General features: G+C 33.3%; 1 protein-coding gene across 1 annotated transcript in view; it reads left to right on the top strand.

The window, feature by feature from the left end:
* Positions 1-3,943: 3,943 nt before the first annotated feature.
* The window catches only part of LOC106474399 (procollagen-lysine,2-oxoglutarate 5-dioxygenase 2-like), a gene marked incomplete at its 5' end in the record, with an annotated part of 23,660 nt that continues 14,246 nt past the window's right edge, over positions 3,944-13,357 (top strand). The window contains 5 exons of the mRNA XM_022402705.1: positions 3,944-4,035; positions 5,046-5,182; positions 7,592-7,706; positions 8,964-9,012; positions 9,858-9,881. Of these exons, the coding sequence (XP_022258413.1) occupies positions 3,944-4,035; positions 5,046-5,182; positions 7,592-7,706; positions 8,964-9,012; positions 9,858-9,881 (417 nt within the window). The remainder of the gene's footprint in view (positions 4,036-5,045; positions 5,183-7,591; positions 7,707-8,963; positions 9,013-9,857; positions 9,882-13,357) is intronic.

Here is a 13,357-nt window from a genome sequence, read left to right as displayed (position 1 = left end):
CAAAGCTACACGAGGGCTATCTGCGCTAGCCGTCCCTAATTTAGCAGTGTAAGACTAGAGGGAAGGCAGCTAGTCATCACCACCCACCGCCAACTCTTGGGCTACTCTTTTACCAACGAATAGTGGGATTGACCGTAACATTATAACGCCCCCACGGCTGAAAGGGCCAGCATGTTCGGTGGGACGGGGAAATTTTGTATTCAACCAACTTCGTGTAAAATATTGAACAACGTTCTTAAAATTTTATGAATACATATATCCATAGTTATTTTAAATATGCGAGTATGATATTACTTAAAAACTCAAAATATTTATTTCGGTGTTTTAATTTTAAAATTAGGAGAATGATAATTACAAAATGGTAATTAAAATATTTTCAGATATTTGACGATTTTAATTTTAGATAATTTTTAATTCCTAATAACTGGATAATTAATTCCAAAAATTTCTAAACTTTTAAGGTCGAATGTTTTTTGTCTTAATTAGGTTTAAGAAGCGAAGCCTATGAACATGTATATGGAACAATATATTTTATTGCAGAGATACTAAACAGTTACAATAAAGTAAATAAAATTTACGTTAACAATTCTGAACTTTTTTTTTCTTAAGCAGTACTGATTAAACAAATAATTAGGCTGATCTTATGATTGTTTTTTACTGCTTATATGTTGATGGTGGAAACTTGTTAATCATTGTGTTCGAGAGTAATTTGTCAGGAACGTTTGGCACATCGTAAATATTATGAAAATATATGTTTTATTACGTTCAAATGGGTTCCTTGTGTAGGATTCGAGTAATGGTGCTGACAGATAACTGGAGAGAACGTGTTTATTTTTAAACAAAATATATTTTATATTAGAGCCTCAATACCCGTTGTTTAAAGTGTAGGACGTCCTATGTTATAGAACCTAAATCTCGAGACAGTGTTGTTTTGGAATTCATCTCATAGTTTTAAAGTGTCAGCGAAGAAAGCACTTGAGTAAAGGTTATTTTAAAAATAAAAATGATAAAATATTTCCAGTAGTAAATGATATTGGGGGGGTAATTATAAGTAATTATTAACATTCTGGTTTTTATCATTTTCTTCCACAACGTGTCTAGTATTTTTCTTTGTTCCCACCTCCTGCCAGTGGTTTAGCGCTAAATCTTAAAATGCTAAAATCCAAGTGTTGATACCCGTGGTGGGCACAGAACAGATAGCCCATTGTGTAATTTTGTGTCTAACAATAAACAAAGTAATTTTCTCAACGTTTCGGACGGACAGTGATAGATTTTCATTGTCAGTTTTATATTAGGACTAAAAAATAAATCGTTGTCACTGGTCGTTCCTCATGTTGGACAGTGAGCTCTCCTGTCGTGTATACGTAAGTTTGTGACGTCATGGTTTGTACTCGGACTAGATGCGTGTAAGACAAGCAGAACATAAATTTTTCGAATAAACAAAGAAGCATATTGTACCATGTTTTAAGTGTTTATGATAGCTAATAATTTACATGTCATAACGTCCGTAATGATGTCTATTGTTCAGATTCTTTTCAATCTCAGCACTGATTACTTGTTTGTTTTCTGTCTAGACAGCACGAAATAATTAGCGTCAGGGTTGGGAGGGAGGAGACGAACTTTATCCCTTGAAGACGTGGCTTCGAACACGTTTCTCGAATCTCCTCGTTGTCATCACGCGAAAGATGGTGTAACCTTAGCAACGAGAGTAATACCATTCTCTCTGGAGGGGGCGATATGTCAATTTGGGTCTTACTAACACTCATGAAAAGCTTATCCCAGAACAAAGTTCATTGACCTGAAAAGATAAGAAAGTACACCAAAACCTATGCAGTGTATTTTAACGATAAAAATTCGTTTCTTTTTTTTTCTTTTATCTTGGCAAATAGTCGAGGGAATAACAGTTGATGAAGGAGCGGTTGATAACACTAACAAACACTTTTATGTGAAACAGAAGTAAGATAAACTCAAATTATTTAGGTCACGTTTTCTATTCGCTTTTTTTTTTTACTACGTATAGGTATTTCAACAGAAAATATATAATTTCAAGTAATAGAATATATAGTTATACACTTGTAAATATTATATTACTAAAAACAATTGCTTTAATTAACTGGCTCGCGTTACTTAATTTACATAATGTTGAAGACCAAGATATAAATGGTTTTAGGAATGTTAGGGCACATAAGAGGGCAAATTCGGCCTTATGATATTAGGTGACAGAAGTGCTAATAATGTATGCACCTTAGATTTTTAAGAAGCTTTTGACCATGAAAAGTAGTGGAAATTCTGTAGTAGATTAGGACAGATGAAGCATATATCAGAGTCCTGAAGAGTTTATGTTGGAGTCAGAAAGCGGGAGTTTGAATTGACTGAGGGATACAACAGGGACAGTTTGAATTGACTGAGGGATACAACAGGGACTTATGCTGTCATGACGGTATACAATTTGTATTTAAAAAAGTTATTACATATATAAAATGGATCAAGGTTAAAGGAAATAAAATCTGTAATGATAAATACACTGATGGTAAAATACTTACGGTGAATCTAAGGAACAGATATTGTTACTTGATTGGCATGTTGAGACAGGGAAAACTATAGAGTGAATAAATGTTAAGACAAAAACTGGTAATTTTACGACTTCGTGGAAGCTCTCAGAATGTGCATCAAGAAGAAGGCAAAGAGTTGGACAAATAGATAAAGTTATTTATTTACCATACCACATACTACTTCACATACCAGAAGTTGTGAAGTAGTTTTCAGAACCAGTTGTGGGGGACTGTGGAACAGAGACCCTTCCTTTCTTTCTAGTAACAAACCAGAAATTGTGAAGTAGTTTTCAGAACCAGTTGTGGGGGACTGTGGAACAGAGACCCTTCCTTTCTTTCTAGTAACATACCAGAAATTGTGAAGTAGTTTTCAGAACCAGTTGTGGGGGACTGTGGAACAGAGACCCTTCCTTTCTTTCTAGTAACATACCAGAAGTTGTGAAGCAGTTTCAGAACCAGTTGTGGGGACTGTGGAACAGAGACCCTTCCTTTCTTTCTAGTAACATACCAGAGTTGTGAAGCAGTTTCAGAACCAGTTGTGGGGACTGTGGAACAGAGACCCTTCCTTTCTTTCTAGTAACATACCAGAGTTGTGAAGCAGTTTCAGAACCAGTTGTGGGGACTGTGGAACAGAGACCTTTCCTTTCTTTCTAGTAACATACCAGAAATTGTGAAACAGTTTCAGAACCAGTTGTGGGGGACTGTGGAACAGAGACCCTTCCTTTCTTTCTAGTAACATACCAGAAATTGTGAAACAGTTTCAGAACCAGTTGTGGGGACTGTGGAACAGAGACCCTTCCTTTCTTTCTGGTAACATACCAGAAATTGTGAAGTAGTTTTCAGAACCAGTTGTGGGGGACTGTGGAACAGATACCCTTCTGTTCTTTCTAGTAACATACCAGAAGTTGTGAAGTAATTTTCAGAACCAGTTGTGGGGGACTGTGCAACAGAGACCCTTCCTTTCTTTCTAGTAACATACCAGAAATTGTGAAGTAGTTTTCAGAACCAGTTGTGGGGGACTGTGGAACAGAGACCCTAGGATTCTTTCTAGTAACATACCAGAAATTGTGAAACAGTTTCAGAACCAGTTGTGGGGACTGTGGAACAGAGACCCTTCCTTTCTTTCTGGTAACATACCAGAAATTGTGAAGCAGTTTCAGAACCAATCCACCAAATACCATTTCAGCTTTTCTAACAAGAAAACCCATTTCATCCAGACCCTACCACTGCACATAGTCAGTTGTTCCTAGGATTTTCCTGGAGTCGGCATTAGATTGGTAACTTAAATGTAGAATATGCACTAATTAGTAATAAAGAACATTAGGAACTAATTGATAATTAGGATTAGGCCACTAATCATGAAAACAAATTTCTTTTTTTTTTTGTTTCAGTAAAACTGTTAGTGGTAACAGTTGCAACCAGTGAAACAGAAGGCTTCCAGAGGTTTATGTCTTCGGCAAAATTATATGGTTACCAAGTTGAGGTAAGGATCTTTCGCATTTCTACTGAATGATAGGGTTAATGGATAAAGCACTTTACCAATCCTTTAATTTACCCATGAAAATGGTTATTTTCTTTGTTGATAAATACAGTGAGCATGGTGGTCACCTGGAAATTAATTGGAACTCACTATAGCTTGATAAATGGTTACAACTGTGAAAACTATTGGTAAACAGCAACCTTTGGTCCTCTAGGAGTCAACCTGAGGCTCCTTAGGAGTCAATGAGGCTCATAAGAGTTAAACCATGGTTATTTAATAGCTACCCTGCAAGTCAGCCCATGGCTCTTTAGGAATCAACCTGAGGCCCCTTAGGAGCCAATGAGGCTCATAGGAGTTAAACCATGGTTATTTAATAGCTACCCTGCAAGTCAGCCCAAGGCTCTTTAGAAGTCAACTTTAGGTCACCTAGGAATTATCCCATGGCTCTTTAGGAGTGAGCCTCAGGTCAACTGGGAGACAGCCCATGGTTCTTTAGGAGTCAACCCATAGCTCTCTAGGAGTCAACTTTAGGTCAACTAGGAGTCAGCCCATGGTTCTTTAGGAGTCAGCCCATGGCATCCCAAAATATGTTTTATTTATAGCTCATTTTTATCCAGGTGTATAATTTTTGTTTATGACTGGTGTTACAGCCTTGAAGGTGTCTCAAACATTCAACTGTTTTGAGGAGTTTGGATTCAGTACCTCAGATATATACATCACGTTAGTTAATGTGTTATCGTAAAGATAGTTGATAGTTATAAAGTTACCTTATTTTTGTTTTGTTTATATTGTGGTCACTTTGAGAATATGTAAGAATATGATTGTTGTTTGAGAAAATATTGCAAGTTTATGTGGATGTGATAGGATGTTCACATTCATTAAGTGTTGCATCTGAATTTATATTTAATTGCTTGAAATTTACTTGTGACATCAAGAGAATATGAAATGAAGAATGTCACATTTTTTGAGAAATTTTTGAAGCATGAGTGTATTTATTATTATTGTTTGTCTAGGTTCTAGGACTAAACGAACCCTGGGAAGGAGGAGATGTCCTGAGATACCCTGGAGGTGGTCAGAAGGTGAACCTTTTACGAAATGAAATGGAAAAACATAAAGACAAGGATGATTTAGTTATTCTTTTCACAGATAGGTAATTATCTTGGAACCCCCCTACTTCCCCATAACTATAAATTTTCGTTATTACCACTGGACTAAGAGTTCTAATAAGTCTTTGTTATTTTAATTGGCGTTGGACAGATTTACATGATGTGTGGAGAGTCGTTATTTTTCCACTTGGACTTTAAAACTAATAAGAGCCTGTGCTTTATTTTCTCTTTCTTTTTAGACAGTTTCTGGACTATTCAAAACATAGAAAGTGTCTAATAATGGTTGGAGACGGCTTGAATGGGTAATGAAGAAAAACTTTCATATAAGTTTAACATAACAGCAAATGTACAACGTTTCGACAAGGTTTTATCATCATCATAATCAAGCCGTCTCCAACCATTATTAATCTCAAATTGGGTTCCTCGTCATCGAATCTGAAAATAGAAAGTGTCTTTACTGGTTAAGAACTCCAGAGGAGTCATTAAGAAGGGAACACTGTACATCTTCTAGATTTATAGGTAGACATAATGTAAAAAAGAAAAGGATTTGGATTTAGGGATTAATTTTTCATAATAACTTTAGTGTGTGTGTGGTATTTTAAAGCAAAAACTGCTTTCCTGACAAGTGTTGGATAGCTAGACCCGTTAACTCTTGAAACCCACAATTGTTTGCTCGTTCTGCCAGAATTATTTTCATGATGTCTTAATAATTATCAACATAACTTGTAAAACTTTTGTTCTTTTTTTACAAGGTGGATAATAACATGTTTTAGATCAGTTTTCAGCCAAAGAGACGTTAATATTATTGCATGCTGTCACCATCTGATGGGTAAATCGGGATGCTGGTAGCATCCGTTCGAATTTAACAAGTTAATAACAGCATATTTGCCAAGGAGGTATGGAGAGTAATTCTGAATCCACACTTTACTCAATTACAAAATAAAATACAAATTTGTCATTGTTTTGTTTCCCTCATTAATTTAATCATATTTTATATTCGGAGGGGTTTGTAACACTTTGCTTGCATGAAACATAACTCCAGATCATTACTAGCTTAATCAGGAATTAGACAGAATTTACAGACTAAAAGTGTTAATGCATGCTCACTTAAAGCTATGACCTAACACTATACTTTCTTTGAAAGTCACACAATTAATTGTGATACACCTTGGTCCATATCTTGGTTACAACTTAAAAGAAAACTGAACATCTCATAAAATAATGACTTCCAAACAGAGTAGGGTATGCATATAGAGTGATAACTGGCAATCAGTAGAGCTAATTAAATATACCTTTCTTATCTATCTTTTTATAAAGATTAGAATGCATTGTTTTCGTCAGTTAATGATAATTTTGACAGTAAACTGAGTAATATTTCACAAGGTGTAGTCAGTTTAGGAGATTTAGAGTATATAGTCCTAAACACGTATAGTAAGCTAACGAAGCAAAACGGTCTTTATAATGAAAGTATAATACTAGAAATAAAATACAATTTAACCACATATATTAAACATTTCAACCAAGACTGTTAATGAAAGAAACTACAAAGAAGGAACAGAGAATACCTTACCTATGATACATAAAAACACTCCATAGCACCAAATGTCTACCTCAACAGACATCCACACTTGTTTAGAGATAACCTGTCACCAACATCTCCTGCTCGCTATTGCCCCATTTCATGAAAGATTTTACATTTATGCCTCTGCAGAGAGAGAGAAACATATTATTTTTTCTTTCTTTCTACTTCCAAACGCTTTTCAGTCGACTGCCATTTCTTAATTTTTTGATGGATTGACTTTAAACTTGGTACGATTATACCTTTGTCCAATACACCATTTTGATTTTTTTATTTAGTCCTTTTTAAGGACTTTATGGGGTCAAAGGTCAAGCAACCCCAAAAAATGTATATTTCGGGCTCCTTTGCTGTCATATTTACAGCAATCTAAAAGAAAATTGGCACAAGTTCCACACATTAACAAACAAAAATAATAGACTTGCCCATATATTTTTTTGTTTAAAAAGAAATGTCAGCTATTAAATTTTGTGTAAATATTCTCCATGATGTTTACAGACATTCCTGTAAACATAACTCCAGATCATTACCAGCTTAATCAGGAATTAGACAGAATTTACAGACTAAAATTGTTAATGCATGCTCACTTAAAGCTATGAACTAACATTATACTTTCTTTGACAGTATTTTTTTAGCTGACATGTGTGGCTTGTATGTATTAAATTTTGTGTAAATATTCTCCATGATGTTTACAGACATTCCTAGACTTGTGACTCAGTCATTAAACAAATATTGTAAAAAAAAGGAAACACTGTATAATATTGTAAAGTCCTGAATATTTAAAATACCATTTTGATGAACAATCTGAACCATCCCTACATAGGCAGTGCTGCCACCTGCCTGATACATACTTAATATTTTTTTTTGTTTTTGCTAGCTATGATGTCATCTTCACAGATGGACCACAAGAAATTTTGAAAAAGTTTTATAAGTCAAAAGCTAAAGTTTTATTTTCTGCTGAGGGTTTCTGTTGGCCTGACGAGTCTTTAGCCGTAAGTTACTACATTTTGTATTTCTTCTAAATTCAAAGTCTAACTTAATTTCAGTAATAAGTTTTATATATGTTCTTTTTTTCTTTCAGAATTCAAAACTATAAGTTTTAGCAAAATTTTTTCTGTATTCTTATTTATTGTGAATTGAAAACCTGTAATTCCCATGTGTCAGAGGAATTGAGAAAAGCAATAGGACAGGCAGTGACAATATGGCTTATGGTATACAGATGGGATAACCACGGGCCTCTGAAGAAAAAACTATCAAAAACACTTGATGAATGGACACTATTGTGTCTGTTTTGGTTTGTATGTTAGGATTATTCAAGGGAAATCACAATCCAGGAAACCCCCAGGTGTTGTAAGCTGTATTTTTAATACTGTAATTTAGTTGTTTGCTAGAGGGAGCTGCTAATCATGATGATTATGTTGGATCTAGAAAGTTCATAAAAAGTAGTCCTAGAATACTTAGAAAATTGATAATGATGTATTAATCTAGATATTTTGTAGAAATGAGAGTGTGTTATAAATCAGTGTGTGAAACTTCATTGAAAATAAATGAATGTTTCAGTTCAGCTTTAAAAAAGGACTGTTATTGCCGTTATTGATTTATTAGCAAGGAAATTCTGTTTGAATTTGCCAGTTAGACTTAGGTAACATTAATATCACAGTTTTTGTTTAAAGTGAAAATGTTGTTTGTGAACTTAGGCCTACAACTTGTGTAAAAGTAAATGTCATCTGTAGCAAATTATAGAAGAAACTAATTATTTCATTGTCACCACGTGGACCAGAAGATGCATTATATTCACTAAATAATTTGATAGAACCTATTCGATGATAGAACACAGTGTACCATTATTTTATTGTAATCTTCCAATGTAAACAGAGCTTTTATACAAGAATTTTGAAAATTTTTAATTATTTTTTAGTATGGTTGTGCAAAAGTAGACATTGTTTGAAATGGTATTGTCATATTAATAATAATACTGGAATTTTGTACTTCACTAGTAGACATTCATCTTCTATACAAAAAAAAACATTTTCTACAACAGGTTTTCTTATTGAAAATGAAACAAGATCATATTTTAAATTCATCAATTTTTTTTGAGAATTTTAAGTAAACCCATGGCACTTTAAGCTTTTACTCCCTATCATACTTTTCTCGTCTCCATTAAAAATGTTTTTATAAAAAACTTGTATGTAATTTTTTTGTATTGATAAATGCTTAGTGAGACATTCACAGCTTACTTGTGTTCACAGAAGCTGTATCCTAAGCCGGAGAAAGGAAAAAGATACCTGAATTCTGGAGGTAATAACAAATAATTGAGTGAGTCTAGTGCTTAAACAGTAGTATTACCAGACAGCTTAAGTTCTTGTTTTTAGTGAAATAGCTTTTAAAGAGCTCTAGTTAATTTAGAGAAACATTAGATATTGAAATTTGAGCCTGTTAAAATTTCAACCTTCATGCATTAACATTTAGTTAAGTATTGTATCCAGATTTCTTTAAATTTTGATATTTTCATCATGTTCCAACTCTGTAAAATGGATTTCAACAAAAGCATCCAAATAGTTTGTATGTGCCGAAACATAATATTAAGTGCACAGACACTGCTTTACACTGTGTATTTGGGTTAAATCTCATCGTTGTGTTATTTATTCAAATACTGTGTATGTTGTTAAACTTTTTCTGTTAATTGTCTGTTTAAATAATTAAATTGAATGAAATGGGTGATAACTGTCTTCTTCAGGTCGACAGTTGTACAGATAATCATGGAGGACTAACGATCCACAAATTTACCATAATCAGATTGTAGAACATTTCGAATGCCTTCTGCTTTCATGTTTGTTTGATTCATCATAATTTCACTGTATAAAAAATTTATAAATGACTACCTAACTGCTTTGTATGTGAGTAAATTCAGTTGCCCATCCTAAAGCTGTGTATGTATGGGTAAAATATGCCAGTTGTTCTGTGTTTTGATGTCTTTTTTTTTTTCAAAAAGTTATTGATATGTTTGTTTCGGCTAAAACTTGAAACATTTTGGTTTTCTTGAGTCAGTTATAAAAATGCTGTTTCCTAACGGAGGCTTACTAATATTTTTTTTATGTTTCTTTGCTTGTGGGCATCTCTCTGTTACCTTGACAACGAAACAGTATGTCTTGACTTTTCTTACACAGGTATGGATTTAACAGCTTTCGTGTTTTAAAATCTTGTGAAAGATTTTAAAATACGACTTGTTGCTCAGTTCTTTTAAATTTTGCATCACTTTTGGCTTGACTAACATTTGAAACAAATTGATAAAACTAAGTCAATATAAATAATGTTGTTGTTTGTTAATGGTCTATCCCGGTGGTTCCCAACCCTTTTGTGCCACGTACCCCCAGTAAGACCTTTGAACCAGTGAAGTATCCCTGATGCATATAATTTATCTTAAAAAAACAACTTAAAGTGTGGTTTATAATAATAGAAAAGTAAATAATTCAAGGTTGAGTCAATGATCATTGAATGTTGAGTGTGGAATACGTTGACAACTCACCGAGACTGCCCTGCAATTTTAATACTTTTCGAATGTTTTTGCATGTCACCCCAGGAAGATTTCCACATCCACACGTTGTTGGGAACCATTGGTCTATCCTGCAGTAATTAATAAGTATAGCTTTCTGGTGCATGAAACCTCACCATAGCCTTGGATGTGCTTTTTTTCTTCTTCTTTATTCTGTACATAATCATCTTATTGAATCATAAAGATATATATATTATTATTTATGTTTAAGTAACGTAGTTTGTATTTCTGTGTTTAAAATGTGTTTACCAAGAAAGCACTACCAAATTATTATTAATAAGATTTTGTGGTTGAAAGTAAAGAAGAATGTATAATATTGTTACGTCTCTATCTCTGGTCGTTAGTTAATTTTCCGTATAATTTCTTTTCGATGAAACTTTAGCGACACAAGTCCTTTCTGAAATAAAACTAGTTTATTCTTTCTCAATACAAATTTGAAATTCACTTAATTTCCACGGTCACTCTATAATTTAAACAAAAGCTATAACTCACGACAAACGACACACGCGCTCGACCCAACTGTCCGTCTCTATCTCTGTCTGCAATTCAACTGCATTCCATTGTTGCCGTCACTTCTTGGCGGTCTTATATATATGAATACCGCATATCTAGTAAACACTCGAGCATTCACGAAGGGACATGATTTCTATAAAAGTTCATGACGTGTTACTAGTGTCACGTGACTTACGCTGTCGTAACAATATATTCAGTGTCAGTTAGGCCTTTTGCCCAATACCAGAGTTCTTCAGGCTGTCTGCGATAACAAGAGACGTACTAGTTGTTGAGACGTTTTATATATAACATCTGTGATGGTGTGAACTTGGTGAAGTGTAGTTATTTCATCAGTTTTATTTATGTCACAAAATATCAGAATTTGGGTTGTGTGCTAACTTCTTAATCAGAATTTCACTCTGTATTTAATTTTCTTAAAAATCCCTTGGGTCACATACAAAAGTCGTAACAGTTTACAAAGGAGACCCAAAACTTGAGTGCTTTTGAATAGTTCACTGTTCTTCTTTCTCTATTCAAGAAATGTTAACTATTCGAAAGTGCTCGGGTTGTGGGTCTCGTTTGAAAACAAATACAGAGTGAAAGACGTTCACCTTGTAAAACCAAAATGTCATCCACTGATGGAAGAAAATCATAAGAATACTATGGACAGAATTATACAGAATAAAACAGAAATAAAGAAAACATCAAACGTAACCAAAACAATATAATGATATAATAGAAATGGGTAAAACTTAGTTTGTAACATTTCTCTACCAATGGGTGCATCAGTGTTACAGAAAGAGTTGTTGGAAATTTATTGAACTAATCTGTACAGAGCAAAACAGTGTACAATACTAATAGCTAAAGTAACATTAGACCTGCCTGGGGGAGAGTACTTGCAATGTTTAGGAATACCTCATTCATTTATGAAGGTATCTCAATAAAAAGGGACAGTCTGACAGAAAAGTCAGTGTTACAGAAAGAGTTGTAGGAAATTTATTGAAATAATCTGTACAGAGCAAAACAGTGTACAATACTAATAGCTAAAGTAACATTAGACCAGCCTGGGGGAGGGTACTAGCAATGTTTTGGAATACCTCATTCATTTATGAAGGTATCTCAGTAAAAAGGGACAGTCTGACAGAAAAGAGGCTAAATTTTATTATATTACATCATTTTATGAAATCAAACATTATAACCAAGTGACAAAATTTCAATTTCAGTTTAATTTTTTTCTATGAAGCAGTAGTTGACTTTGATGTCTTACTTCAAAATGGTTTTATGGCCCTTAAGAAATTGTAATATCAATCTGATGTTGTTTATTGTTTAAAATTTTCATTAACACCATATTTTTTTTCAGTTATTACTTTTCCTTATGCCGTATATATATATATAAGAGTAGCTATGAGTCAATATATTTAACATACTAGATGTTTTCTGTTTCAAAAGTAAATAAAACCAAAATTAAGAGTAACAAATATTTTTATTTCTTGCTTTTCAAGTACATGTGTCATGTTGTATTGTAACCTACAGAATACACAATTATTTCATGATTCATGGCATGCTCATGTTTTACTGACATCATGACAGTACAAAATTCAAAGTTGAGCATCCCTTATGTGATGTCATTTTAATGTTTACTAACAGATAACACACTACTGTACTGTGGTGCGAGTGGTTAAAACGTGACTGCTCCAGGCAGTCTACAGCCCCATTTTGGGGAAATTGTTCATGTACTAAGATAATTGCTGATATTACAATAATTTAAATTGGAATAGGAATTGAAATTTTACCTCATTTTTATTACTGGTTTCAAAACCAGTTGGTCTTCAAGAAAGCTTTGCCTTTCCTCTTTAAAATAAACCATTTTTATTGAGATATCTTCATAAATAAATGAGATGCTACAAAACATTGCAAGCTCTTCCTCTGGTTGGTGTATGGGCCATTTTAACACAATATGATAGTAATATTAAATTAAAACTTTACTTATAACCGAACGACGACTGTTATGCAGTACCTTTCCTGCTCAGAATCAATATATTATTTTTATCTCTCCTTTGAGTCATTAATTTATTGGTGAGGGTTTTGTTTTACACCCTCATTGCAACCATAATAATGTTTACGATTTCCTTTACCATATTTTTTGAGATCAATAATTTCTACTTTTTATGACTTTAATTAAAGTGTATTGGAATGTTAATTTTTGATGTACTTATTACAAACAGTAAAACTTACATTTTTTATATCCAGAGTAAAGTTAAGTAATATCACCAGAACTTATTGTGCATAATTATCTTTGTTTTTGTTCTGTTTTTCAGTTCAGTAAGACAGAAGCACTGTTTAACATGATGAACTTTGTTATCTTTGTTCTTTTGTTTTTGTTCTGTTTTTGAGTTCAATAAGACAGAAGCACTGTTTAACATGCTGTACTTTATTATCTTTGTTTTGTTTTTGTTCTGTTTTCAGTTCAATAAGACAGAAGCAATGTTTAACATGATGTACTTTATTATCTTTGTTCTTTTGTTTTTGTTCTGTTTTTGAGTTCAGTAAGACAGAAGCAATGTTTAACATGATGTACTTTATTATCTTTGTTTTTGA

Source organism: Limulus polyphemus, unplaced genomic scaffold (genome assembly GCF_000517525.1).
Source record: "Limulus polyphemus unplaced genomic scaffold, Limulus_polyphemus-2.1.2 Scaffold7172, whole genome shotgun sequence".
Taxonomy (NCBI): domain Eukaryota; kingdom Metazoa; phylum Arthropoda; class Merostomata; order Xiphosura; family Limulidae; genus Limulus; species Limulus polyphemus.
Note: the sequence above shows the minus strand (reverse complement) of the source record. Positions and strands in the feature narration are given on the sequence as shown.